The sequence below is a fragment of the Gymnodraco acuticeps genome, unplaced genomic scaffold (assembly GCF_902827175.1).
Source record: "Gymnodraco acuticeps unplaced genomic scaffold, fGymAcu1.1, whole genome shotgun sequence".
Lineage (NCBI taxonomy): Eukaryota > Metazoa > Chordata > Actinopteri > Perciformes > Bathydraconidae > Gymnodraco > Gymnodraco acuticeps.
The window spans coordinates 259,870-287,724 of record NW_022992244.1 but is presented as its reverse complement, the minus strand read 5'-3'; the positions used below and the strand labels follow the sequence as shown (position 1 = coordinate 287,724).

Here is a 27,855-nt window from a genome sequence, read left to right as displayed (position 1 = left end):
TTAAGTTATTGGGCCATGACTGAATCATCTTCGATTTCAATGTTGTTTTCATGCACACAGGCGACCCAGCAGAAACATTTATTAAATCGAATAAAATGTTCGCTTCACACTAATCCATTACACAAAACCCCAGATTGAGACTCAATTCGAAATGGTATTTCAGCCTAACGTCTAAGATATGGGGTTTGGTATTACAGGGCTGTAGAGACAAAAAAAATGCAATAAATAGCAATCTAGCTATTCCCCTAAAGGTTTATTAATTCCCATATAGTGCCATATAAGAACATTTCCTGTTTACAATCTCTGTCGGGCCTTGCAGTTGTTTATCAGGAGGCCAGCGCTGCTGAGTTGACACAGCTGTGCAACAATCCACAAACAAGCATCCTCATGGATGTGCCAAAAGCACCTGTACAGACTGGATTTGTTCATTTTTAACAGGGGGGGGACCAATCAGAGCGCTCCCCGTTGCCACACCCCCTGTACACACCTCCCAGTCCCACAGGATACTGTAGCACTCTCTCTGCTACTATGGAGAGAGGGCTTGTAAGGTTAACAAGGGCCCCCTGGCCTCGTATAGCATGTGGATACAACTGTCTTACTGGCAGAGGCTGCGGCGGAATAGGGTTCGAATCCAATTTACTCGTATCATCCCCTCTGAACGGCACTTTCAAAACAATCTTAAAACAATAAAAACGTTTTACATAGAATAATACATTTGTAACACTGGTAAATAAAGGATAGGTATGTGAAGCATGTGGCACTTTCAAGGTATTTGCTTTGACAATGTTGCGTATCTCTTATGTCAGAATTTTGAATCCTTTCAGTTGTACCGTATAATCCAAAAACATAATAGAAGACAAAACCACTAGAAATACTTTCTTTTTTATTTAGATTTAACTGAAAAAAATAATACAGACTTATCAACTCTATCAGGAAATGGCTGTCTTTTGTTACATGTAGTCCAGAATTTCTGTCTCCATCTCGTTTTCGCTGCCCTCCGACGGCAGAAACTCATCGTCCTCATCCTCGTCTTCGTCATCCTTGTTGTCGTTCTCTTCCTCTGAATCAGAGCCTCTCCCCGGGGATATTGCAAGGCCTTTGCGTCTGCGTCTCTTGGGGAGTTCTGGCATGGCTGAAGGGAGAGAAATTAAATCAGAACCAATTCTCCAAGGGTTTTCTGTCCATATTTCAACAAACATTAGGATGTACTTCCTCAATGGTTAGTATCGAGGTATAAAGCAGCATTTTTAATTAGCTTAGTCTTAGCTACCGAAGCCTTATTAGATTGTTATGCTTCTAGTATTTTTCGTCTTGTAAATGTAACCTTAACAATCTTTGTCCTAGTTGTCCATGAAGACATCCCGAGTAAGAGCAGCCATTCTTTGTAATGGATGTTTTCCTTACGTGGTTTACTGGCTCGGATGACCTTCTTGATCATGGCTGAGATCATGTCCCGCAGTTTGTCCGTAGTGCCGAGGACACACCAGCCGTCCCGCTCGTCACAGGGCAGATCCTCATCGGCAATCTGAGCGATCACCTTTTTGATACTGGAGACACAAAAAGCTGAATCACAGACACACACTGGTGCATATACACATTTTCTCCAGCATTGTTAGTACAATTTAGAGGTGCTTGTTCTTTTCCCTTACCTGTAGTGTGTTATATAGGTTTTAGTGAATTTAAATGGTCTACAAAGGCTAAAATCCCAAAGTCCCTCCAGAGGGAGTTTCTCTCCCACACACTGTCCCCTGATATGAGTTTCAGAGCCCATATTATTTAGTGAAGTGAATACTAGAAAGAAGAATACACCCTCAGCAATTTAACGTACCTTTCCACATCCAGATCACAAAGCTGGTAGAACATCTGTCTGTGTGGAGGCAGCATGCCCTCTTTGAAAATGTAGGATGACTCCTGTGAGGATTAAACACAAAAAAAACGTTGTCTAAGGAAAGTTTTCCATCACTTTATTCTTCTATTTAGACTCAAACAAGTAAAGCAACCCTTGTTATCTTCTAACATGAATCAACATTTAGCAATCAACAATCAACAAAATCTCAAGATAGGAAGATATTGGATAGATAATGACAAAATGTAAGATATAACGACAAATCAGTTCCGCCGAAAAATAGTATAAAACTAGCATGTTAGCACCATGCTGCAGCATTGTCCTATCACTCCAGTTACTGAGCTTCAGTAGAGGAAGAACTCATCTGACTTTTACTTGAGTAAAAGTAGAAATACAAAACTGTGAAAGTACTGCTAAGTATAAAAAGTCAAAGTACAAAAGTTTTGGCATTAAAATATACTTAATGTACCAAAAGTAAAATAACTTATTCTGCAAATTAGCCCATTTATGACGCATTCATGTGTTCATAACAGCTTGTAATAGTGGAGCTTATTTGAATTACCAAACAATCTTAACCTATAATAATAAAACATGGTTTGTTTGATAGTTTATCTATATTTTGTACAGTACTTGGGTAAATGTACTTCATTACATTACACTACAGCTGAACTCTCACTGACCTTCAGCTGGTAGGAAATTGGGGTTGGGTCCCGAGTGGAGCCCAGACCCTCCTGCGCGGGAAGCTCCATCACACTCGCAGCCTGAGGACCTGGGGGAAAAACACGATTTTTCCAGAACATTATCAGTGAACATTGGAAACAGTAGCGGGAGGATGGAGATTGTTTTACAGATTCTCAGACACAACGTTTCAAATCGATGCTGGAACTTTTATAAAGCCATATGCTTTTTCAGAAAGAACCGGAAACCACGTCTGAACTTTACATATCTCCTTTATATAGTTTGTCTACATCCACTCACCTGCTTTGTTCATTGTGATGGACAGGTTGTAGTTCAGAGCGCTCCTCTTGGCTTTCACTGGCATGTCAGATAATGAATACCCTGAAGGTGTAAAGAAAATAAACAGGGCCAGATGGACATTTTTCTTAATCTTTGATGTTAAAAATGGAAAAAACATGATAACGGTGAACTGGAAAATAACCTTCTGGTAGATAACGATGAGTTCCTCTAGTTCAGGGGTGTCCAAACTTGTTTCACCGAGGGCCACATACAGAAAAATATACGAATGGCCTACAATCAAATGTAGGTCAATGATGCTTGTGAGTGTTGGCAGCTCATCCCTTAAAACAGAAGCCTCAGATTGATTATAATAAGGAGAAATAGGAAGGGTGTATTTCAAGTTTTCTATGTAAATAAGTCATCGGGCTTTTTGCTTATCAACTAAGATATGTTAGAAAATGTTTCCAACTTTAATTGACTGAATTTATGTGGAAATTGGTCTTATTAACACATGAATACTACTGTGTCAGTGTTTCCCCTACCATTGTCTTGGAGGGGCGCTGCGCCCCGTCAACGGAGCCCCGCCAACGGAGCCCCTCCCCCCCCTGAAATTCAAGGTGTTTTAAAAAAATAAAAATAAATTATAATTTTGTTTTTCATTTGGAACCAAATTGCAAATAATCTATATCCACTGTCACTTTTCACATTGAACATGTGCTCTTTTATTAAATAAACTAAACACTTTCATTTTAAGTTGTGAGTTTAGTGTTTTTGACCCTAAGAAACACTGATGCACTAATCCAGTGGTTCCCAAACGGTGTGCCGTGCGATGTTGTGACAACCATATGTTATTATTGCAATATACAACTACACAAAAATAATTATGTTTTCATTTACTATATCAGTACTTTGTAGGTTTATATGTACGTAATCTGCGCGATTTGTGCATCCACATCTCCACGTGCAGTGCTGCATAAACATGGCTGAGTCAGCGATAACTTTCATGGGGTGGAGGTATGCCCATTACTTTGAGTTCGTCCGAAGAATAGACAGGAATGTGACGGTGAGGTGCAAACTGTGTCCAGGCCAGAAGCTGTTATCCACTGCTGGAAACACCACGTCAAACCTCAACAAGCACCTGCAAAGAACACATGCTAAGGTGAAGCTAACGCACACGCTATTTGTTGTTTGTTTATATCACGCAGTCTGTTCTTCTTCTCTGTCTTCCGGTTGTTGCCTGTTTTGAATGACAAATACACACTACCGCCGCCTGCTGGTAAGGAAAGTTATTGCCACTCACGCGCAGTTCGTACGTGCTCGGCGAGTAAAGTAACGAGTAAAGTAACGAGTTACTCTATGTAGATAGTAACGAAGTAGTGTAATATATTACTTTTTTTTAAAAAGTAATATGTAATATATTAAAACATTTTAGTAACGACCCCATATCTGGAGTTGGCGTTCTCTACTCTGATTTACATGAAGAACAACAGGAGGTCACGGCTCTCTGTTGAACAGGACTTGCGAGTGGCCCTCTCCTCAGTGCCACCAAGGATTAAAAAATTCTGCGCGCCCCGACAGGCACATGCATCTCACTAATTTGTAAGTCGGGAAAATATTTACAATAGCACATGTTTCAATGCTGATTGCTGAAATGTTACATTTATAATTTGTAGTTCAGGACCATGGACAATGCAGCTTCCTTGCATTGACACTCTGTGCTGAATTTCTGCTGAGTTTCCTTTGCCTCATTTTTAATGTTGTGACCTGTCTGGTTTAAATGAGTGTGTTGCTGCTTTGATGAAGCCTAATTTGATAAAGTTTCAAATTAATTTCTGAAATATTTCGTTAATAAATATTTCATGAGTAATATAGTTGTCTTTGTCACATTTTATTTGGCATTAGTAAATAATTATGCACATTTACAGATATTTTACATGATATGAGTGATAACACGTGTTATAAGGGCTATTTTGCACAATAGGTGTGCCTTGAGATTTGTACTTGTCCTTTGGTGTGCCTTGGGCACAAACAGTTTGGGAACCACTGCACTAATCAATAACAATAATCCACAGCTCCTCTCTCTGCTCCAGAGGATTCAAAAATATATATATTCCAATGCACCCCCCCGCTCAGGCAGCACCCCCCAAAGCAGTAAACCTAGGGGAAACACTGTGTTTAATATATTTTTACATTTATATTTAAGAAGTACAACATAAGACAAGCACAAGTTTAATTTGTGGGCCATATTCCATTATACTTTTTTTATTTGCTGAGGGCCGATTTAAAATGGTCCGCGGGCCGCATTTGGCTCCCGGGCCGTAGTTTGGACACCCCTACTCTAGTTCTTACCATGCTTGGTGCTACAGCGGATCCTGAAGTCCAGTAGCTGGTATTTCTTGGACTCTTTGGTCTTCCGGGGGTCATAGCCCAGCCTCACCCACAGACTCCTCCACGGCCCTGTCACCTGCAAGAGCAAATCTGATGTTTCACTTTCTTGTGGGTAGGAAAAAATCTTCCTCTTCAATTTAGTTGAATCATTGCTTTGGTAAGTTAACATTGTACTTCCTTACTTTCTTTACAAAACACTGCCTCTATGAAGCTCATAGTATTTGTTGACCCAAAGGATTTTTTTCTTGGAATCCTCAAAGGGACTCTACTACAAAGGATTTATTTTTGGCTGGAAATCTATTTCTAGAGATGTATTTTCTATTATATGACATTTTAGTTCTTCTTGTACAAAGCAACGACTCCCTGAGGCTCAATTCTCCTCTGAATAACATCATGGAATATGCACCTAATGGCATTTTCCTCCCCCCCCCCAACTGTTTACCAGGCACGCTGTGTCCCTCAGCTCACCATGTAGTAGGCGAAGACGGGCAGCAGCAGTTTCAGTTTATCAGGGTGGATGTTGATATTGGCCTTGACTGCGTTCCGGGACCAGATGGGCCGGGTCTCAAACATCTAAGGACAAAAAAGTTTGGCTTGAGATTAGATACAAATTTGACCTGTGTGATGTTACATAAAATCATGTTTAATGTGACAAGCAGCTAGTTCTTGAGTCAAAACAGTTGTTTATGATAGTCAATGGTGAACATGCTTGCAAACATGGATGTTGAATATGCAGGTTTAAAAATCTACAAATGAAAAATCCAGCCTTGCAATTGGTATATGAGGAAGGGGATGAATTGAAGGTGTATGCACAGAGATAGACAATGTGTTTTGGTGAATAATACCAAAAGTATTTTAAATATATTTTACTGTTAAGAGAACAGGGAAGGAAATATAAGGGCTGCAACTAATGACTGCCCACTGTATTGTTAAACACATTTATTTTCAATAAAATCGCAGAGAATATTGAAAGAAGAACATCACCATATTATTATATTAACATTATGTTATTAAATATCAAATGTCAGTAATTGGGTTTTTTGGAGCCATCGTCCACAACCAAGATATCTATAGTAAAATGATATAAAACAGAGAAAGGAAGCAAACACTCACGATTGGTAACCAAAAAACAATAATCTTTCAGCAACAGAACAACATGATTAAGAACTGTCAGGCTAAGAACTCTTGCTGTAAATTAATTCATTTTAAAATTAACATTTCGCAGTTTTTAGCCCTTTTCAATTAAAAATATTTTTTTGGATACTGGCCTCTCCTGCTTTATTAAAATACTTAACCTAATTCAAACTTCATTATGTTTTTTCTTAATCATTTTTCATTATACTAGCAAGCCTCTATGTTTTCTGATTTCATTAAGCAGTAACCATGACTGCAGCAGCACACATACCTGTCTCAAATGTTCCTCGGCCTGCTTGTCGCTCTCCTTCACGCAGACTCGCTTCCAGTTGAGTTTCGCCGCCTCGAGGCACTCGCCAGGGACGGTTGGGTCATTGAAGCTGAAAAAGATGGCGTTGTGGGGCCGACGAGCTCGATTCAAACCGATGAAGTTGCTCTTGTTCAAGGGCTGGCTGTGAACAGAAAGGAGAAGAAAAAGTGTGAACGTTTTCCAGATACGCTGCATTAGCACAGTGACATTGAAAATTAATTAATTAATGTTTTTCCCTTACGCTATATTTTGATTGACGTCAGGTCGGAAATAATAATCCACCGGGGTGTCGAGGCGGGAAAAGCTGGCCGGGGGAATAAACAGGGGAATGGGCTTCTCAAAGAAATCTTGATTCTCGGGTTTGCGCAGGATGATTTTATCGTACAAAGAAGTGTCTTTTCCACCTTCTGAATCAACAGCGAGGCACTGGAAGTCTGCCATCCCTGCACAAAAACAAATGTAATCAATATATGTGAAGAAAAAGTCAAAGAAAATATCTCACATCAGTGAAAGGGGAAAACACTTCTCTACACAATAAGGAGGTTAAATTAAACCTTGGAATTTGTATGTTGTTGCAATGACTCCCAGGATATCCATGTGGATCTCAACGTCTTTGGGGTCCTTCTTTCGCACCCGACGCCGCACTCTGAGCACCAGGTTGCTCGATGGGTAGCGGTTTCCACACAGGGAGTGACAGAAAGGATCTTGAGGTCGGAAACGCAGCTCAAGACGCCTGTTGGGATGAGCAAAGGTCTGTGGGATTCACAGGAAATGCAGACAGGTATCAGATTAGTGCAGTTTAGAAATTAAGTGTCTAAAGACTTGTGCATTTGTTTTCAAATCGCCAGAGAATGTATTTAGAGGTATATGAACATTTTAATGAAAATGGATTGTTCAATTTTATTTTGAGACTTGAATGATGCATCTAAATATAAAAAATGCAGTTACAATATGTATAGTGTCCATTGTTAATATTCATGTTCAAATTAGATTCAAAATGTTTATGTTGTCCAACAATAAGAAGCCATGCTTTTCTAAAGTTAATGTCAAATGGCTTTTCAATCTTTATTTCTTCATTTTAACATATCATGTCCATGCTTTAAATGTTTATGAAATTATTCTTGAATTTAAATTGAATTTGCTCACCCAATAATACAAAATTGTATTTTAAGCTAGTCCAAAATGTTTTGAAATGTAGCATTTTGACTAACATGAAGTTTTATATCAGAATACTCCGACATTCCATCATATAAGGCAGTGCTTCTCAAAGTGTGGTCCGCGGACCACTGGTGGTCCGTGAGCGCCCCCTAGTGGTCCGTGAGTATATTGGTAAAATTTCACATTTTTAATTAATTAATTAATTAAAGTTTTCCGCACTCTCGCGGGAATATCTCCGCAATGGAGCGAGATTAAGTTTAACTTTCGATTGCATGATATAACCCAGATAAACACCTTCATCACACATGTTGCCACTTGTTTGTAAAATTTTCAGGCGATTTGTAAAAAACGATGTGTTTTTGGATATTTGTGGAGTTAGGTGGTCCGTGAGTGTTTTTGTATTGGTTAAGTGGTCCTTGGTATGAAAAAGTTTGAGAAACACTGATATAAGGTATACAACACCAATGACTATATTATATCATGTTTGCACAGCAGGGGGCCAAATCCGGCCCCGGGGTGATATTTACTGGCCCTTTGAGTATAATGTTAAAAAGTAATATACTTTTTTTGTATTACAGAGAGGGTGTTAAATTGAGAGATAGAGGGGAAGACATTGCCTAAAAACTTCGGCGGGCTTGGGTTTCGAACCCACCTACTAGCTACTGTAGTGACAACTCCTGTCATTTATTGCATCTCTGCGTGAATGATTATGGTTCATATGGATGTTGATGGTTAAAGTAGCTTCACATGTAGGCCTACTGAGTTCTGAACTTGCCATTTAGATCTATAAAGGCCTTGGGGCTATGTTGTTTGATTTAATTAAAGACAATATATGCACTCCACTATGCTGTTGTAGTATTTACTGTATCTGAAGCTCTTAATATGATTGCTCATTTTTCATCAACCCCATTCCAAACTAATTGAATAGCCCTGGCATACAGCATACTGTTAACATTAGGATGATATTTTAACATACGTCATAATTGAGGGCATTTGAATACAGTCTAAAATGGATAGCATAATAGTGAACTGTGACGGCTTGTAGGACTGTTTAAAGTCACCCCATTTACACTTGTAGGACGTAAGAGCAACATCAGTGTGTCCCAGTGATGGTCTGCTTACTTTGGACACGGCTCTTTCCCCCCCGAGAGTCTCCAGCATCCTGTCCACGCTGCTGACCACCGCCGGGTACTCCACACACACCAGCCTCTGGTCCTGCAGCTCCACGCTGGACGAGCTGCCGGGGACAGCCTCCTCAGCCTGCGGGGACAGAGTGAGCTCCTTCAAGATGAAGTCCAGCTTCAGCTCCTTGTTCTCCGACATGCTGGATGATTGAGTTGGGATATCCATGCAGACACATTAACAAACATGTAGTTAAACCATAAACTAGAAGTAAGAACGCGCGCTCAATTAATTACAGCAGTGTGTGTCCATGTTCAAAATAACACCGTGCGGAAACAAAGTTCAGCTAACGTTGGTTCCGCAGGCGTACGTCCCCTATCGTAGATTGGGTTTCTCTGTTTAATAAATTCAGGGAATTTACCACTCATTTGAATATGTATATAATAAAAATAAAAACAAAGTGATGTCGACATTTATCTTGATTTTTTTTAATTCGACCATTAAATGTGGCCATTACCGATACTATAACTTATCCATATACTGTACGTAAACAATTTGGAAACATATTATCATTAAACGCAACAGATATGTATTTAAATGCTGAGATTCAACTCACATACCAAAAAGACATGTAGAATCATATAGCCTATGATTTAATTACATTTTGTAGTTTTTTGACTTGATATTATTAATTTGATATTGTTAAATACTGTTTTTAAATTATGCAAAGACATTATCACATTTGTACGTCACCCGGCCTATACTCGCACCTTTTTTTAAAAATCAAATAAGTAAAAACTTATTTTAAAAACCTGTAACATTGAACTCAATGCGTACATTTGACCACGAGATGGCGCTGTAAAGCCAAATAAAATATATGATGGAGAAAACCCTCAGGCAGTGAGAATACCATGATGCCTCCATCAAAATTAAACAACTCAAGTAACTGAATTACTTTTCTTGAATACTCTGTGTCCACTTGAATGATCGGTCTTCTTACTATTATTTTATATTGAAGATCAAATACAGCCATTTTATTTAATCTTTGTATTATCAGAAAGAGACACTCTTTTGTGACCTTTGTAAAGAGGTCCCTCCCAGAAACTGTCAGCAGACTGTCATCCCCTCAGAGAAGAGGACTTCGAAGAAAAAAAGTTTTGTTTACCAAGTGATATAATATGTTGTTATAAAGGTCACTTTAATGTGAGGTGACACTGTGTTTACTTAGATTCTAGTTTGTCTTCTTCTCTTGTGCCTTTAAGGGAGTACAACGCTTAACATTGTTTTCTTAACCAACTTATATTTGTTTTTTAATGTTTTTCTCTTCGTGTTCTTGAGTGGGCCATTTTGGTAATGACTGCTGGAATGGTGCATTCATGTGCAGTTGTAGGGATTGGGAAAATAACTTCCCTTATTGAAGGCCAGCTAATGTGATGTTGGTGCTGGAACTATCGAGTTATCAGCCTCTACGTTAAGACAGGCCTGGAACATGTTTCACATTAGCTTAAAGATGTAAAGCAGTGAGTATAGAGGATGTCCTCCAAAAAATACAAAGTTATCAAATTCACATTATGTTTTTCCAACATGCTGCTGCTTGTAAATACAATATGGCAGATTTGGAGTTCCATTGAAGTTATTTATTTTTGATTGTTTGTGAAAACTGTTTCCCTTTGCATCAATTACTAACCCGAAGAAGAAATGCCTCCACAATGAAAAACGTAATAAAGTCTTGATAAATGTAGTCAATTAAGGTGGTATTTAACTATTGTTAAACAGTACTCACACCAATATAAAACTGCTTACATAAAAATGAATTGTGAATATTTAAGTTTAGCATAAATGCTACATGAGTTGTGGGACAATTAAAGAAGTTTGAACTTTTTCGTTTTTTAAAACATAGCCCAAACTTAGTTCAATTCATTATAATTTTAAATGTTTTGGGAAATCATTTTATTCAACATAGAGGCATGCCAGCAATACAAATTGTTTATTTAAATATGAGTCACCCATCTGATTCTGTGTAAGATTATTTTTTGGACTGCTCACATTTGCACAGGTGTAATCAATAATATTAACGATGGCTCTCTGATTGACCTACATGGCTCACTGTGATAGTTGAGCCATCGTTAGCATTATCAGTGACACCTGTGCTTGCTCTGCTATAGCACTCTGCTACGACAAGGTAAAAATACCTGCAGTGAAAAGGGCTCATGGCCTTAGATTAGCTAGACAACTTCAACAACACTGGACAAGAACCAATGATGGCTGAAATATTTGGCAGTTCCCCTCCATCTTTGATAGAAACAGGTTTGCTCTGAAATATAAACTAGAAGACTCCCTTCATTGGTTTTCTTGGTTAAGTCTTCCAATTCTGACGAAAACACTGTTAACTATGATTGCTTTGTTTATCTGTTTCTCAGCAGGACCAGGAAAAACTACCAAACACATTTTCATGTAACTTGAAAGATGGGTGTAGCATGGGCCAATGAAGAACCCATAAAATGTTGAAGCATGTCCGAACTAATTTGAATCAACTTAGTGAGCACTATCAGAGCTTCAATAAAAACATAAATGGTGACGTCCAGCCTGGCTTATCACACTGTGAAGCTCAGTGTTCTGTGGTATGGATATACGGAGGAGGGGACAAAAGACTGACAATCTGTTGTGTTATGTGGTAAGGATTTCAACTTTTTTTTCTGTCTCTTCTCTAGGGGGCCCTCGTCCATCGAACAGTGTTCCAGCTCTGGGTGCTATCTCAGTCAAAGGCCTGTCCAGTCCTCCCTGCACACAGCAGGCCTGTTCCAGCCGTTACAGTGTGGGGAGGCCATGATAAGGTTATCAGACGGTTACTCTGAAAGAGCCTGCTGCCTTCAGATTTCCCCCTTCTGACACTCACTCTGACTTCTCACTCAGCGTTTCCCCTCTCCTGTCATCCCTTCTCTCAGCTTCCGGACATCCAACGTTTCTGACTTGGGTTTGCAGCTGGCTGTATGTTAGTCTGAAAGTCTTTCTGTATGCATAACAATATGAGTATGTGGTGTATGCATTAAGCCACACCTAGGGCCTTGTCATCTTCTGTATGCAAAATCCAAGATTATTATAGCTCATTGCTTGCGCTGCACTCTTGCAAGTCATCTGTAGTTTTCATTGTTTATATAAGCACACATTTCATGCTACCAATGCTGTTTTTTTAGATGCTACTCTTAAATTGCCAATGTCTCATTTTGATCCATTTAACTGGTTAAACAATATTCTACACCATGATAATTAAAGAGGCCTGGAAATGAAAAGATCAACATATTAACTAGCTTAAATATTATTTGTCCCCTTTTATCCTGCCTTGAACCTTCAGATGTAACCATTGTAGTGGACGTTATCCCTAGGTTTGGAAACACTGCATGGTATGATGCTTCGTGTAAACCTTCCCCATGAAATGTGTTGCTAAAGTCAAAGATTTTCTTTTCAGATTCATATTCATTATAAATCAGTATCAAGTAGTCAAATTTGTATGGCATGGTTTGCCGTTATGAAACACTTCTGGCAGGGAAACATAGGGCAGAGTTAGGTGTATGGTTCCTGTACACGTGGCTTCCATCCAAGCCAGTATCAGCACTCACCACCGCTGACATATTTTAAAGGCGTGACGATTGATTTATCTTTTGCTGGGAATGCAAATGCATTTTGTGAGGCATACATTTAAATGGAGCCTGTTTAATAAAGAGTCCACAAAGAGTCTGAAGTTCATCAAACATCAACATTTACAAACTGAGCACCTTTTTAAACGGTTTCCGAGACCTGTAACCACATCAAGGGATGTTCATGAGCATTTTCTAAATTGGCATGTTCTTTTTTATATTTCCTGTATTTTAGTGTTTGGTCTCTTCTGCTAATGATAACAGGCGCTAACTTAAAGTCGCCATTTTGAATGGCCTACTTGTGAAATAGATAATTACAACCACAGAAAACTTTTTTTCCCGTCACTCTTACGTCTCTTTGTAGGAGTGGCCTTCGGTGCGTCATCGCTGCACTTATCAATAGGAGGCCAGGACGTTCAGCCTGGACCACAACACAGTGCCACTGGCAATCAAATAGTATCTCACCCACACACACACAGGATGTGATCATACTGCATCTTCCTGTGTTCAGTCACATGGAGGAAATCTGCTGACAGTTTATTTTTCTATTTGGATTCTGTCAGCGTGATGGATCACTGGCATGTCATTCAACACTGAGTTTAAAAAGACAAGGAATAGCTTAGTTGTGTATAAGGACTTAAGGGCCAACTTTTACATAGATCTTATTAATAAACTGTGTATTTTATGGATCAAACACAAAATATCTAATATTTTTCTATGGGTTGACATATGAACAACAAGTCCTTACACTCTTTACTCAATATTTTGATGTGTCATATTTTGGAAATAACTTTCAAATGTGTGATTTTGTTTACTTAATACTATTGTTTTTTGGTTGTGTGTGTGTGTATCTGTCCGTTCGTCCAGAGCTAATCTCGTATACTTCTGGATCTATCAGTCTAATATTTCGGTGTACATGTATGACTTTATGCTCTCATGGGTGTGGTCCATCACACTTTTTGAAAAACCTATGTCATCGGCTGTTTCATACCAGAATTAACTGCTTACCCCTCGCTCCTCTTAACCGTTAGGTAAGGGGAGCGAGTCCTCCCCATTACTTCAGTAGCAAAAAGTATAAGTGGCAATTGATCGGCTAAAAACATGCCTAACCTACCAGTTTGGCCTTTTTCGTGGCTTGAAACTGTCATCCATAGATCATTGTAGTTTTTTCTTGAACCAGTGAAACTGCAAATTAATTCCATACAGATATGTTATGACGAAAATCCCAGTTTTTGTAATATTGACGCCATTTTGACGGTACGGGAGCCATTTGAGTGGGATACAACTCTTCATTGTTACGAAGGGAGACACTTGGCTGAGATATTATTACATCTAATATTTATATTCTTTATAAAAGGTTCAATCAGTTTTGAAATGCATCATTTGTGTCACAGGTGAAAGCTCTATAAACAGCAGCTATAGGTAGTCTGGTCCTGTTTTTAGAAAATATAATAAGTAACACCTCTTATACAGATTTGTAAGCCTACATATTTGCAGCTTTACCTTTCCTGGCCACCGTACACATCCCTGTGCTGCTGTAACACCTGAATAATTCGATGTCTTTTATTTCAAAATAAAAGACCAACACATTTCAACTTTTAAAGCGTCTCGTACTGGATAAAGTTACCTTTAAAGTTGAATTCAGGGGTTTTGACTTATATTCCTAAATATGAATAGTCAAAGTAATGGTTCATTAAGTCCAACACTCACGAACCACTTGGTCTTAAATATTTTAAATTAACATTAAATTATCTTCTAAATTAACATTATTAAATAACCTGATTTTATGGAAAGCACTTAACATGCTGCTCTGTCAAATTCACCCTTAAAGTAGAGGAACCGTTTGTGTTAGTTGTAATACAACTTGTAAGTCAAACATCCTGAACTGCTTTTACAGCCAACACAGAATCAGATTAAATGTAGAAAAAGGAGGAACATATCTGGGTCCTACAACTGTAAAAGTGATTTATTTAGGGGGGATGTGCTTTTCCAAACATAGCAGTTGATGTTGACTGTGTCCTCGATGCCTCAGGCTCTCCTGCCATCCTGCAGTGTTTCCACACCACAGTAGCAGCCAGGGTTCATTTGCATGCTCATTTGCAAGACAAATTTTGAGCTGTGTGATCTATCTGTTCATCTGGTATGTACGTGAGATACAGAGGGACATAACTGCATTTGGACTGGGGTTTTGAGGCACAGTGCTGATGTTTGAGTCTTGATTTGTTTATTTGTTGGCTGCTGGATGGAACAGCGTTGGTTTTTAGTGCTAAGGCTCCACTGTACTGGCAGCAACTTGAAGAAATGACTTCTGTCACACTGCAAGCATACTATAAATTCAATATATTGAATGCACCTTTTCATGCTGAGTACTGAATTTCAGAAACTTATGTTTTACTAGTGGTGCTCTGTGAGAGCTGAACAGTTAGAAAGAGTAAATTTGCAAGTTTCACGATACCGAACGCTTCAGGGAACACATATGCAAATGAACAAAGGGTTAGATAACCAGATAAAAAGTTCCTGCACAGTCTTCATCAGCTTTTCTCTCAGACATCTCTGTTACAAAGCAAACATTCTTCACGTTAAGCTTTTCACAACCAAACAATTGTACACTTGTGTTACAGGTGACCTCTCCACACTATTTTCACTTTTTACTGTTTCCCCCCAGGCTCCTCCTTCAGGAACTTCATGTCCTGTTTGTTAGGTCCCACCATAGACTGTATAAAGGGTCCCGTCCCACCCAAAATGCATCCCTTTACTGTTGGTTAAACCTGTGCAGTATTTTGATTTGCTCCGCCTGCTCTCACCAGGATGTGGTGGTGACAGCAGCAGTTGTAACTGTACAGGATCACAACGGACCCTGTTGCCGTGGTAATGGCAACACATTTTGCATAAAGGCCTCAGATTTGTTTGCCAGACCGTAAGCCCTAACTCGTCCTCCCTGATTTCTGCAGCAGTGACTCCCCTTGGCACAACACGGGGGAAATCCCAGGTTTTAATTGTTAGTACATATATGTCTTTTTTAAAGATCCCATAGAGTGTGCAGGAAGAAGTCCAGAAACCTAGAAAGTAGTTTGCATTTCACCACTACTGGTCCCCTTTCTTTAGTTATATGCCTTAAAAAATATCTGTAGTCAACACAAACTTAAAGGTCCCCTATTATACCGTTTTTCATTACTTTATTATGGTCTCAGATATACACAAAATATGTCTCTGAAGTGTTTGGCCTCAAAATACCAAACAGATCATTGCAGCCTCCCATAATCCCCTCTGTTTCAGCCCTATTTCAAAAGTGCTGATTCTCTGTCTTTTACTTTAGATGAAAATAAGGTGCCACTCCCAACGCTCCTCTGATGTCCCTTTCACACCAACGCGGTTCCAGGGCCAGTTCGGAGCTGGAGCTTGAAAAGGACTGTTTTTTCCTGTTCACACCGCAGCGGAGCCGACTCTAAGCTCCGGAATCCGGTTTGTTTCAAGCACCAAAAAGTTGTCGGTCTAGAAAGCAAGCACCGCATACGTCACGCTTAGCCTACGTCGGAAGATCTTGGCTGTGTCCAAATAACACGTGACATCCGCCTTTCCGCCAGCCTCAATATGATCTGTGGAAATAACATTGAGAATCAGTTTTAATGTTATACCATAGTAATTAATGCTGCAAAGCTGGGTATTTTGAGCTTGGTGCATGCAGAGGCTAACAACAGCTAGCTCTAACGCCATCGAATAGGACGTATATTTACCTTCTTTCTCCTACGGAATCGTCGTAGAAGTTGATGATGATGATTGTAAAGAACTTTTGAAATGTTGAAATTAATCATCTAAATAAAATTCAAGACTGCCTCAAGGACTTAAAAACGTGGATGACCTTAAACTTTTTGATGTTAAACACAACCAAAACTGAAGTTATTGTACTTGGCCCGAAGAATCTACGAAACAAATTATCTAAGGATATACTAACTATGGATGGCATTAATTTGGCCTCCAGTGAGACTGTAAGGAATCTTGGTGTTATATTTGATCAGGATTTATCCTTTAACGCCCACATAAAATCAATTTCAAGGACCGCCTACTTCTATCTACGTAACATTGCAAAAATCAGGCATATCTTGCCTCAAAACGATGCAGAGAAACTAGTCCATGCATTTGTTACTTCAAGGCTGGATTATTGTAACTCCTTATTATCAGGGTGTACCAAGAAGTCAGTCAAGCTGACTCAAAATGCTGCAGCTCGTGTACTAACCAGAGTTAGGAAAAGGGACCACATTACTCCTGTTCTGGCTGCCTTACACTGTATAGAACACAGGATAGAATTTAAAATTCTTCTTCTCGCCTACAAAGCCCTTAATGGGCAGGCGCCATCTCACCTTAAAGAACTCATTATACCCTACTGTCCTACTAGGGCATTGCGTTCCAAGAATGCAGGGTTGTTGGTTGTTCCTAGAGTCTCTAAAAGTACAATGGGAGCCAGAGCCTTTTCTTATCAAGCTCCACATTTGTGGAATCAGCTTCCAGTTTGTGTTCGGGCGGCAGACACCCTATCCGTTTTTAAGAGTGCGCTTAAGACCTTCCTTTTTGATAAAGCTTATAGTTAGGGCTGATTAGATTCAGCCCCTAGTTTTGCTGATATAGGCTTAGTTTGTCGGGGGACATCTTACTTCTTCCTTCTCTCTGTCTATACCTGTGTACTCTCATGTTCCGCTTAACCCAGCTTCCCCAAATGTATTTCTCTTTGGTGTCTTTGGAGTGAATATTTGTTCCTGAAACTTTCAGAATCTCTTTTACACAGAGGGGACACATGTTTATGTATAAAAGACATGAAAAAGTGGATTTTGCATAGGCCTGCTAGTTGACCTTTTAGACATGTTCTATTTGTGTTCTGTGACAAACAATACAAGAGTAAACACACCTTACTTGAATATTGAATACTTCTATGTATCAACAGTGGTTGCTAACATCGACTAAATGAGACTACTAAACAGCACAATGCGAACATTAGCCGCCTTTAGCTTAGCGGTGGTGACATTAAGGTCAAGTGACCATGATGTTTGTTTGTAGCCTAAAGTTAGCTTTTTACTTCTGGCATTGCATGTACACTTCAAATATGGAGTCAAAGATGTATTAAAGATGTTTGTTTGCCACAGTTATTTTCTGCTATAGGCCTATTACCCAATGGACAAATCCCATTAGCGTTCTGCCTTGCAATGCTAACCTGGGTCGGCCTAGAACAAATTTGTCATTATTGCCCCACTGAGAAAAAATTGAGAAAAAGGTATTGCCATCACTATTTTATATCAGCAATTGTACCAATTTATCCAAAAACCAACACTTGTACAAGTTCTGGCAGCGCTGCATCCTGTTGGTGTCAGATTTATAAGGCCCAGGTGATGATCTGATTTGCCTCGAGCAGCTTAATGTCCTAACAGGTTTGGTGTTTGAGGAAGGTGGTGTGTCTTCGTTAGAGCCGACACTTGTTTGTTGAAGTTAATCCAAAAGGCGTCTGGGTGTGGTAACAGTTGACTAAGTAATCAATCCCTTTTTACACAGTCCCGTATTAATCCCTGTATCCCATTCGACTCAACGCAAGGTAAGGGCTGAGCAGCTACACTGACTGCATGTGTGCAAAGGTGTGTGGTCAAAGATTGTTACAGTCCATCCAACAGTTTGGGCAATTGTGATTTTCTACTCAGATTAGTAGACTAACCCTAATCCTTCATCTGCTTTCCAGTCAACGCTCTGGGTTTATATTTGCATGCTGTTCCGTGTGTTATTTGAATGCAGCGTTACTCCATTTCACATCGTCCCTGTAAGAGATTTTCACCCAAGGCCGCAGTTAGATATTTTACATCCTGCTCTGACAGGAAATGTGACAAAACACACAGAAAGAGGCAAACGGAGGAGTACAAGTGTGTTCACAGATCTCATCCAGTTCTCATCCAGTCATCTTAGACAAACATGTATTCTGCCTTAAGGGCACGAAGATGTTATATTGCATTTCCCTTTGCATGTCGTTATTCTAAAAGAAAAAAAAAGATCGGTAGACATTTCACCCTTTTATTCCAATTGAAAGCATTGAATAGCTCACACACATTGATCAGGCATACTTTAAATAAATTATATGAAATCAAAAATAAAAGTATATTTAGTATTGACACATCTCCCACTCATCATGTAAACACATCTTTAAATGACCACTTAATATATTAACAGATACATTTTCATCAATCACTCAATTTCTTCATTATAAATGGCCTTCAATGAGGAATCAATATCAGCTTATTTAATAGAAATGTACACATAGACACTGTTTTCCTTTTCATTTCAGGCCGTGCTGACTCTCGTGATGTCGGCGAAGATCCACCTTTCGCTGGAAGCCCTTTGAACAAATGTCACACCCAAACGGTTTGAAGCCTGTGTGTTTTCTACTGTGTGTGATCAGGTTGGAGCTTTGGCTGAACGCTTTACCACACACTTGGCATTTGTGGGGTTTTTCACCTATAATAAAACACACAAAAACAACACAGTAAGAAATAATATCCAATATCTTCAATTCATTCAAAATGGTGCTTGTATGAGTTTTCCCTCGAAAATGTTGGCAATAACAACTACGGGTGAAGAATCATGCCATTGTTCAGATTTGTCAAACATTTATTTGCAACTAATGTCACCAGCATAGACCTCCTTTCACAGAGCGCTGCGTGGAAGCAGGAAAACCAGATATGCAAATCAACAGGATATTTGTTTAAGTTTCTTTTTCTGATTTATCAGTAGTTTTATTACTCCTGGAAACAATTCCTGCTTGCTGCACCTGGATAGCAGATAATAACATCCATGAACATCTTCATATAAGGTCGCCTTTTGCAAAATGACTGTGACCTACCGGTGTGAATGTACGTGTGTTTCTTCATGTCAGACTTCTGGTGGAACCTCTTGCCGCAGTACTGGCAGGGGTACGGCCTCGTGTCCGAGTGGATGAGCAAGTGCGTGGACAGAGTGGAGGAGCGCTTGAAGGTTTTCCCGCACATCTTGCACTCAAAGCTTTTTTCCTGGTCAAAGAAGAAAGTAAAAGTGTTACACAGTTATCAACAAATAAAAAAGATGTGAGAAAAGATAACTTTTCTCCAAGTTTATAGGTCACATTTAGACCAGCATAGACAAGAAGTTCTTAATAGTACAAGAATAAAATGGAAATTTGAACACCAACAATATCAATAGACCTGTTGGTGGGTCCATTGGTGGGAAAAGGTCGGGTTTTTTATTTTGCGTAAAAACTAAACTATGGATTGAGTGAAATCAACTTTTACTAATGGCATTGCATGCTAATGATTCTTTTTTCATATCATAACCATTTCTTCAGATGTATTATGTTTATTGCCATTAACTTAACAACTTGGGAAAAACCTTTAAAACTCAGAACTAGGTCAGGTAAATGCAAAAGCAGCTTTTTCAAAAGGCACAACCCATCCATTTTACATTTGTAACATCTGTGCCGCTATTGTCTACTGGATTTTATTGAATTTGATCCTTTTGTCAATAAACAAGAAGACACATTTTGATTGAGTAGCCCATTCAATTCAAGAAACTTTTAATATTTCATACAGCTTTGGAGAGTCACCATAGATTTACCTGGGAGTGGACATTCATGTGTTGCTCCAGGCTCACGGCGTGGCCGAAGGTTTTCCTGCAGATGCTGCATCCGAAAGGTCTCGTTCCACTGTGCGACCTCCTGACGTGAACCTCCAGTCCGTGGGGCGTTGAGAACACCTGAAACAGATAACATGGGAGTGTTGTCTTAACCATTAACATCAACGCAGTCAGCTTCTTACTGGGATTACTTCATTGTTCAGGAGGTGTTTAGCGGGAGCCTCATTATCCACACAGGTCATCTCCACTCCAAAACAAACACTGTGATTAAAACAGGTACACATATTAAAGTAGAGCTATTCACATAAAAAATCTCTGTTTCTTTAGCAGTTGTTGCTCGGCTTGTTTGTGTGATAACTTCACATCAAGACGTTGAGGAGGTTTTTACTGGGAGCCGAATTAACCGCAGAGGTCTCCACCTCTCTAAAACAACAAGACCAGGTGATAAATCAGAATATAGAACGGTAATGATAACATCTTAGTTTTTTCTTGGTTGTTTTGGCTGTATGTTGTTCATAGAGTAACACTCAAGAATTCCTTTGTAAGAGTATGTGTAAAAAGTATTTGTTTTTTGGAAATTCAATCTAAACTTTTTGGCTCAAGTCAAGTTAAAAATATATTTGAAAAACACATTACAAATTCTTCCAACTCAGGGTAGGTTCTTGGTTAAACATAATTTCAATTTAAGTTGACATAACTCAAAAATATGCATTATTTATTTGTTTACCGTTTGGAGCATTTGTTTTTAGAGTGTATTTAGAACAGTCACATATTATAGTACATATGCACAGGTGTGAGGCTGACCTACCTTTTCACAGGTGAGACAGTGGAAGGTGTTGGAGGTGGGGGAGTAGTGTGTGCTGCAGTCCAGAGGCTGCTGGGGCTGGGGGCTTCGGCTGATGTGGGACCCGTACAGGCTGCTGGCGTGCTGCAGCACCGTGGGGCTGAAGCTCATCTGACGAATCTTATAGGAGGGGGGCATCGGCTCCCAGGCGTACGACGGCTTGTAGTAGGGAGGGAATCCGGCCATGTGAGGCTCTGAGGGAGAACACATACAGAAAATCATCCATCTGAACGAAGGTTTTAAAGTCAAGTCAAAGTCAACTTTATTGTCAATCTTCCAGTTTGTGTGTACAGACAGAGAGATCGAAATACTGTTTCCCACAATCATGAATATAAATACAAATGTAAATAAATAAATCTAATAAATATTAGTGCAAGATTGTCCATATAATGTGCATTATTGCAATATTGTAGCAGTGTAAAAAGTAAAATATTTTTATAAAATCTGAAGGAGATATATGCTTTTGCAGCTCACCGTTGAGGTAGTATGGCTGAGTGGGGGCCACAGGAGGTCTGGTTGGCTCTGGGTGAGCAGGTAAGGGGCTTTCGAGTTTCACCTCCTCCTTAAAGGAGCAGGGGTCTGCAGGGGAAGCATGCTCCTCCGACTTAGGCCTGTCTTCAGAGTCTGTGCTATGAGCCACAGGTGGGGCATCTGCAAAAACACAATAAATAAAAGATTCAGGAGATTGAAAGGCTTTATTTGTCATAATGCAGAATAACTATAGCATAGTTAATATTATAAGTCTCAGGGTCTTCCAACATTGCAACATAGAAGCTATAGAACATGAAAGAAACATACATACAATGGTGAATTTGAAAAATATGTACATATAAAATGATAAAGATAAAGCAAAAAGTAAATGATAGTGTACAGTAGAATAGATAATGAAAACGATATACTGTATAGGTCTATGGATATTTGAAATATATAACATGTATGTACAACTAACAGTGTTATTGATTCAAATAAAGGAAAACCCTCAAATTGTGCATTTCATAAAACAATAAAACTCTGAAAGTCGTCACAATTTCTTAAATTGGTTAACTTCTATTCAGTATTTTACCATCATTAATAACATAGGATTAGTGCATATCTCTTATACAATCTGCCTTCAAATCGAAATGCATGCAAATATTTCAAACGTAGTGCTGCTTCAAAATAAGGACTTAAGGCAGTAGGCTACAAGAAGGCAGTTTGAATTGAATTAACCTAACCGTATTTCCAAACACATTTAGATAATTAAATGTTTTATTGCAGTATTACCTGTTTGTAAGGGGGCCTTCGGCTCGTCTTCATATGACCGGTGAATATTAAAGGACGCGCACCTTTTGTTCTTCACCAGAAATGACCGCGGCATGTTGATCCTAAACGATACAAAATAATGTGCGACACAATTAGGATAAAAACAAAATTCCCCATGGAAACCAAACAATATTGTTCAAAGTGAAAGACGTAAAAAACGTCACTAGCTACATGTTTTTAAATCTAAGATATTCTGAATACAGTTATATTTATAATTTCAGTTACTTTTATATTTAATTTACATGTTTTGTTTATGTTCCCAGTGGGATACTCAGCAGTAATGTCAAGTAGGCCTACTACGGTAAGTGAATATCTTTCTTCTTGTTCAACAGAATAAAGTTTAATTAGTAGCCTAGTAGGCTACTTGTTTGATATTCGTACGGCTTAAATTGTTATATTATTTGTTGAAATAGTATTACAAGTTTTACTAACTGTATTTAGAAGTTATTTTAGACTCACCGTTAACCAAGAAAGTTCACGCGAAAAGGAAATCGGTGTAATAAAAAGTAATGTCCTTCTTCCTCGGTTGTAAGAAGCTAAAATGAGGGAAATTCGTCGCTAAAATCCTTTACTAAAAAGTCAGCAAAGCAAAGCAGTGTAAAACCATCACACTTGTTGCTCTCCCCTTTTCTCCCCTCCCTGATTTTCAATCAGATAATTTCGCAAGGGGAATCTGACTGTGGTTTCAACCAATGAAAAGGCCATCCTGCAGGTGCAAATTTGCGTAAAAAAACACAGGCCTTCTCTGTCCCTGAACAGTTAGCACACAAAACACCCAATGCTCCGGGGTAAAAGGAATATTATAAGGTACATGTTTAAAAAATAAAGTCAATAAATACTTTCTTCCAAAAGAACCTTTTTGTGCTTTAATTTAAGCTTAATTAGTTTGCCTTTTTGCTATATGTCCCCCAAAAAACCAACTAAATCACTATTTATAAAAACAATTTAAATAGGAAAAACAGAAACAAGATTTTACCGCTTGAAAATCCGACCAAATATTTCCACCACACACTGTTTGATTTACAGGATTTACTCTGAATCGTAGTGTGTGTATGACTGTGTGAAGGATTTAAATGATCATATGAGACTGTAGCACCTCCAAAGATACACACACCAAACCAGTCCGGGAGACTGACAACGTTTACACTGCTGACTCTGTCTTTATTTGTTAAAGCCTGTCAGTATTCAGACATGACAGATTTCTTAGTTTGATGCTTCAGTGTCACGCATGTAGGTAACATCACTAAAAGATATGTTGATATGATCAAATAAGGCAGTTAGAAAATATTAGTAGGGGAAAAAAGTGTTCAGAAATTACTTTATTTATATTATATGTTTATATGTAAATCTTGAAGAGCAAGTGGAAGACTGGATACACATTTTGAGGATGAGGATTTATATAAAGGAGGAGGTGCACGTGCGACATCTGGTGGACAAAGAGTGTCTTGACTCTTGAGACTTGAATTGGTATTAGCGATTTTCTTATATTTATAATATTTGATCTCTAAAATTGTTTTTTTTTAAATGTATTTATAAATCATCTCTCCGCTCTATCAAACGTAACTTATTAATTCACATATATTTTTGTTTCATTTTGTATGTAATAAAAATCCTTTAAAAAAATTGAATTTAGCTTGTTTTTTCTGATTTAAAATGAATTTATTTGACTGTTTTTATCATCAGGATGTTATGACACAAAATAGATAATTTACGTTTTGTAATATAACTTATCGTAGTTTAGGATAATGTAAAATAATGTTGTAAAATGAAAGTTAGAAGAACATGATACAATACAAAAGAGAAAAGTCAATAGCTCCTGTTGAACAAGTTTCAACAACATTTGTAACCACATTTTCAAGATGTTTGCATCATATTTTGTTTACCAGTTCACTCTACCACCTTCAAAAAACGTACAAAAACTCACCTCCTCAATCTGGCTTTTAATGTGTGATTGTTAATGTGTGATTGTTACTAACTATATTTATTTGTTGTTCTTTTCTTTTCGCTATCTCTGTAAAGCGACTTTGAGCACCTGTAAAAACGCTTACAAAATAAATCTATTATTATTATTATTACTACCTACTCCATCGTCCACTGTACATGCCAGAATTACATTCAGTCAAGGCTATGTAGGCTATGTTAATCTTTTGTTACTTATATTTCTACTTTCCCGTTTGATGCTCAACTGTATTAAGATGTACAAGTCAAATATGATCTACTACAACTACTGTTCATTTTCAACAAGAGTCATGGCATACGTAATGGCAATGTTAAATATAATTCCTACCTTTTATGGCCGAACATTATTTGTAGATGTATTATTATTTATCTACATAAAGTAAAGGCAACAAAGGAATGTTACTATAATTGAGTTAGGCCCACTCTTGAGTTACAGTAAATATACGTTACTACAAAATCTAGTTAAAGTAATAGTGTGATTACATGTTATCACTTCTCGCCAATACTGCATACATGCATTTTGTCCTTCCTAACTTTATATTTAATTTGCTGGCGTTATTGGGCTTCAATGCTTATCCCACACTAGACAAAAAAAACTGAAACAAAAATGTGCGTGCGCTCTTCACATGTGGGTCAGAGGGTGTTCATTGAAAGATGAGTAATGGCAAAATATAAATATCATTGCTTTTATAGCACAACATTGATTGTAGTTTCAGTAGCATATGGCAAATAAGAAATACATGTATTTGAGATAAGATTACTGCAAATACTACGTGTTTGATTACATTGAATTATTTCCAAATACTGCATACATACATACATACATACATACATACATACATACATACATACATACATACATACATACATACATACATACATACATACATACATACATACATACATACATACATACATACATACAGTGGGACAAAAAAGTATTTAGTCAGCCACCAATTGTGCAAGTTCTCCCACTTAAAAAGATGAGAGAGGCCTGTAATTTTCATCCTAGGTATACCTCAACTATGAGAGACAAAATGAGAAGAAAAACAATCCAGAAAATCACATTGTCTGATTTTTAAAGAATTTATTTGCAAATTATGGTGGAAAATAAGTATTTGGTCAATAACAAAAGTTCATCTCAATACTTTGTTATATACCCTTTGTTGGCAATGACAGAGGTCAAACGTTTTCTGTAAGTCTTCACAAGGTTTTCACACACTGTTGCTGGTATTTTTGGCCCATTCCTCCATGCAGATCTCCTCTAGAGCAGTGATGTTTTGGGGCTGTCGCTGGGCAACACAGACTTTCAACTCCCTCCAAAGATTTTCTATGGGGTTGAGATCTGGAGACTGGCTAGGCCACTCCAGGACCTTGAAATGCTTCTTACGAAGCCACTCCTTCGTTGCCCGGGCGGTGTGTTTGGGATCATTGTCATGCTGAAAGACCCAGCCACGTTTCATCTTCAATGCCCTTGCTGATGGAAGGAGGTTTGTCACTCAAAATCTCACGATACATGGCCCCCATTCATTCTTTCCTTTACACGGATCAGTCGTCCTGGTCCCTTTGCAGAAAAACAGCCCCAAAGCATGATGTTTCCACCCCCCATGTTTCACAGTAGGTATGGTGTTCTTTGGATGCAACTCAGCATTCTTTCTCCTCCAAACACGTCTAGTTGAGTTTTTACCAAAACATTTCTATTTTGGTTTCATCTGACCATATGACATTCTCCCAATCCTCTTCTGGATCATCTAAATGCTCTCTAGCAAACTTCAGACGAGCCTGGACATGTACTGGCTTAAGCAGGGGGACACGTCTGGCACTGCAGGATTTGAGTCCCTGGCGGCGTAGTGTGTTACTGATGGTAGCCTTTGTTACTTTGGTCCCAGCTCTCTGCAGGTCATTGACTAGGTCCCCGTGTGGTTCTGGGATTTTTGCTCACCGTTCTTGTGATCATTTTGACCCCACGGGGTGAGATCTTGCGTAGAGCCCCAGATCGAGGGAGTTTATCAGTGGTCTTGTATGTCTTCCATTTTCTAATAATTGCTCCCACAGTTGATTTCTTCACACCAAGCTGCTTACCTATTGCAGATTCAGTCTTCCCAGCCTGGTGCAGGTCTACAATTTTGTTTCTGGTGTCTTTTGACAGCTCTTTGGTCTTGGCCATAGTGGAGTTTGGAGTGTGACTGTTTGAGGTTGTGGACAGGTGTCTTTTATACTGATAACGAGTTCAAACAGGTGCCATTAATACAGTTAACAAGTGGTGGACAGAGGAGGCTCTTAAAGAAGAAGTTACAGGTCTGTGAGAGCCAGAAATCTTGTTTGTTTGTAGGTGACCAAATACTTATTTTACCGAGGAATTTACCAATTAATTCATTAAAAATCCTACAATGTGATTTCCTGGATTCTTTCCCCCCATTCTGTCTCTCATAGTTGAAGTGTACCAGGTTGAAAATTACAGGCCTCTCTCATCTTTTTAAGTGGGAGAACTTGCACAATTGGTGGCTGACTAAATACTTTTTTGCCCCCCATAGGCCTACATTTTACAATTCCTAACTACTCGATTTTTTAAATGATTTTCTGCCGTCAATGGGATTCCATAGTGATCTCACCACTACCTGGTAAAAAAAAAAATCTAATATGCGCGTGCGCTCTTCACATGTGGGTCACGCGAAACCGCATTACACACATTTCATCCTTCCACCAATGGGTGAGATGGGAAAAACAATCTTAGCTCTGCAACCTAGCGATTAATGTGTCGGGTTACGGATGCTATTATAATTTAAGATTGACTTAATGTAGGTCAACATATTTTTTTAGAGCTATTTTTAAGGTTTAATTAGTTGTAAAAGTCTCTCTTGCGACTTGCGGGGCGCTAACTTGTGGGATTAGTTTGTATGCAGCCCGGCAGCGGAGGCAGACTGCGGTGGGATGGGCTGTGAGGTGTTCAAGATGGCGGCGCCCTGTGGAGTGCAGCTACTCTAACAGGTAAACAGGTCTGATTATTTATGGCTTATGTGTTTTTCTGACAGTGAATATCAACGCATATGATTTGTTTTACTATACACGGGGTGTTTGGCTTGCTTTTTGGCCGACAAAACACGGCTGACAGGCAAGATAAATCCCCGACCGAGAGTGGGTCGCTGCTCCCAGCTAACGTTAGCTCTCGCGCTGGGGCTGACTTGTTTTTGGAGAGACCCAGTGATGGATTTAGTAGACGTTGGTGCTATGATGTTTAATCGAGGTTATATCTGCGTTTTCTGCGGGGCTTGAATAGGTTATCTGTTCGCAGGAGAAAATATATATGCATATTTTTATAATCGGATAAAGTAAACCCAACCCTGCCCATTGTTCTCTGCGAGTTGTTTACGACAAGCAGCCAGTGGTCAGTCCTCCAGAGCAGCGGTGCTCAGACCTGAGCCTGGCCGGGCTCTGAGGCGCTCTGTCCGGGTTTGTCCTTGCTCTGTCCCTCTCTCCTTATGTATGTCAGTACGACGTATTTTAATGATGGCCTATTTGCTTAATTGTTTGCTCATTATGCATCAGAGTATTTGTCTTGCAGCAT

General features: G+C 38.9%; 3 protein-coding genes across 3 annotated transcripts in view; 1 reads left to right on the top strand and 2 right to left on the bottom strand.

Annotated features, from left to right (window-relative positions):
* Positions 1 to 866: 866 nt before the first annotated feature.
* gtf3c5 (general transcription factor IIIC, polypeptide 5) lies at positions 867 to 9,230 on the bottom strand. The gene is made up of 11 exons (XM_034206358.1): positions 8,916 to 9,230; positions 7,190 to 7,388; positions 6,877 to 7,078; positions 6,597 to 6,777; positions 5,660 to 5,764; positions 5,153 to 5,267; positions 2,825 to 2,905; positions 2,527 to 2,615; positions 1,829 to 1,911; positions 1,405 to 1,547; positions 867 to 1,132 (listed from the first exon to the last, which is right to left on the bottom strand). Exons 1-11 carry the CDS (start codon positions 9,141 to 9,143, stop codon positions 951 to 953), a joined length of 1,608 nt encoding a protein of 535 aa, XP_034062249.1. The 5' UTR covers positions 9,144 to 9,230; the 3' UTR covers positions 867 to 950.
* A 9,351-nt stretch (positions 9,231 to 18,581) lies between these two features.
* On the bottom strand, positions 18,582 to 23,381 carry gfi1b (growth factor independent 1B transcription repressor). The gene is made up of 7 exons (XM_034206327.1): positions 22,791 to 23,381; positions 22,293 to 22,393; positions 21,504 to 21,680; positions 20,994 to 21,223; positions 20,168 to 20,305; positions 19,422 to 19,587; positions 18,582 to 19,036 (listed from the first exon to the last, which is right to left on the bottom strand). The coding sequence occupies exons 2-7, from the start codon at positions 22,384 to 22,386 to the stop codon at positions 18,858 to 18,860; spliced, it is 984 nt and encodes a 327-aa protein (XP_034062218.1). The 5' UTR covers positions 22,387 to 22,393; positions 22,791 to 23,381; the 3' UTR covers positions 18,582 to 18,857.
* A 3,619-nt stretch (positions 23,382 to 27,000) lies between these two features.
* The window catches only part of tsc1b (TSC complex subunit 1b), a 38,061-nt gene continuing 37,206 nt past the window's right edge, over positions 27,001 to 27,855 (top strand). The window contains exon 1 of the mRNA XM_034206350.1: positions 27,001 to 27,278. The gene's annotated coding sequence lies outside the window, so the exon portion shown is untranslated. The remainder of the gene's footprint in view (positions 27,279 to 27,855) is intronic.

What these genes read in the sequence shown, in the direction of transcription:
- gtf3c5 (XM_034206358.1), bottom strand. Translation starts at nt 9,143, where the DNA reads ATGGATATCCCAACTCAATCATCCAGCATGTCGGAGAACAAGGAGCTG. An exon ending in CAATTTCCTACCAGCTGAAG is followed by an intron (nt 1,912 to 2,526) that starts GTCAGTGAGAGT and finishes TAATCCTCACAG; the next exon opens with GAGTCATCCTACATTTTCAA. An exon ending in TGTGATCTGGATGTGGAAAG is followed by an intron (nt 1,548 to 1,828) that starts GTACGTTAAATT and finishes TTGTGTCTCCAG; the next exon opens with TATCAAAAAGGTGATCGCTC.
- gfi1b (XM_034206327.1), bottom strand. Translation starts at nt 22,386, where the DNA reads ATGCCGCGGTCATTTCTGGTGAAGAACAAAAGGTGCGCGTCCTTTAAT. An exon ending in TCAGCCATACTACCTCAACG is followed by an intron (nt 21,224 to 21,503) that starts GTGAGCTGCAAA and finishes GTTCTCCCTCAG; the next exon opens with AGCCTCACATGGCCGGATTC. An exon ending in ACACACGTACATTCACACCG is followed by an intron (nt 19,037 to 19,421) that starts GTAGGTCACAGT and finishes GTTTTATTATAG; the next exon opens with GTGAAAAACCCCACAAATGC.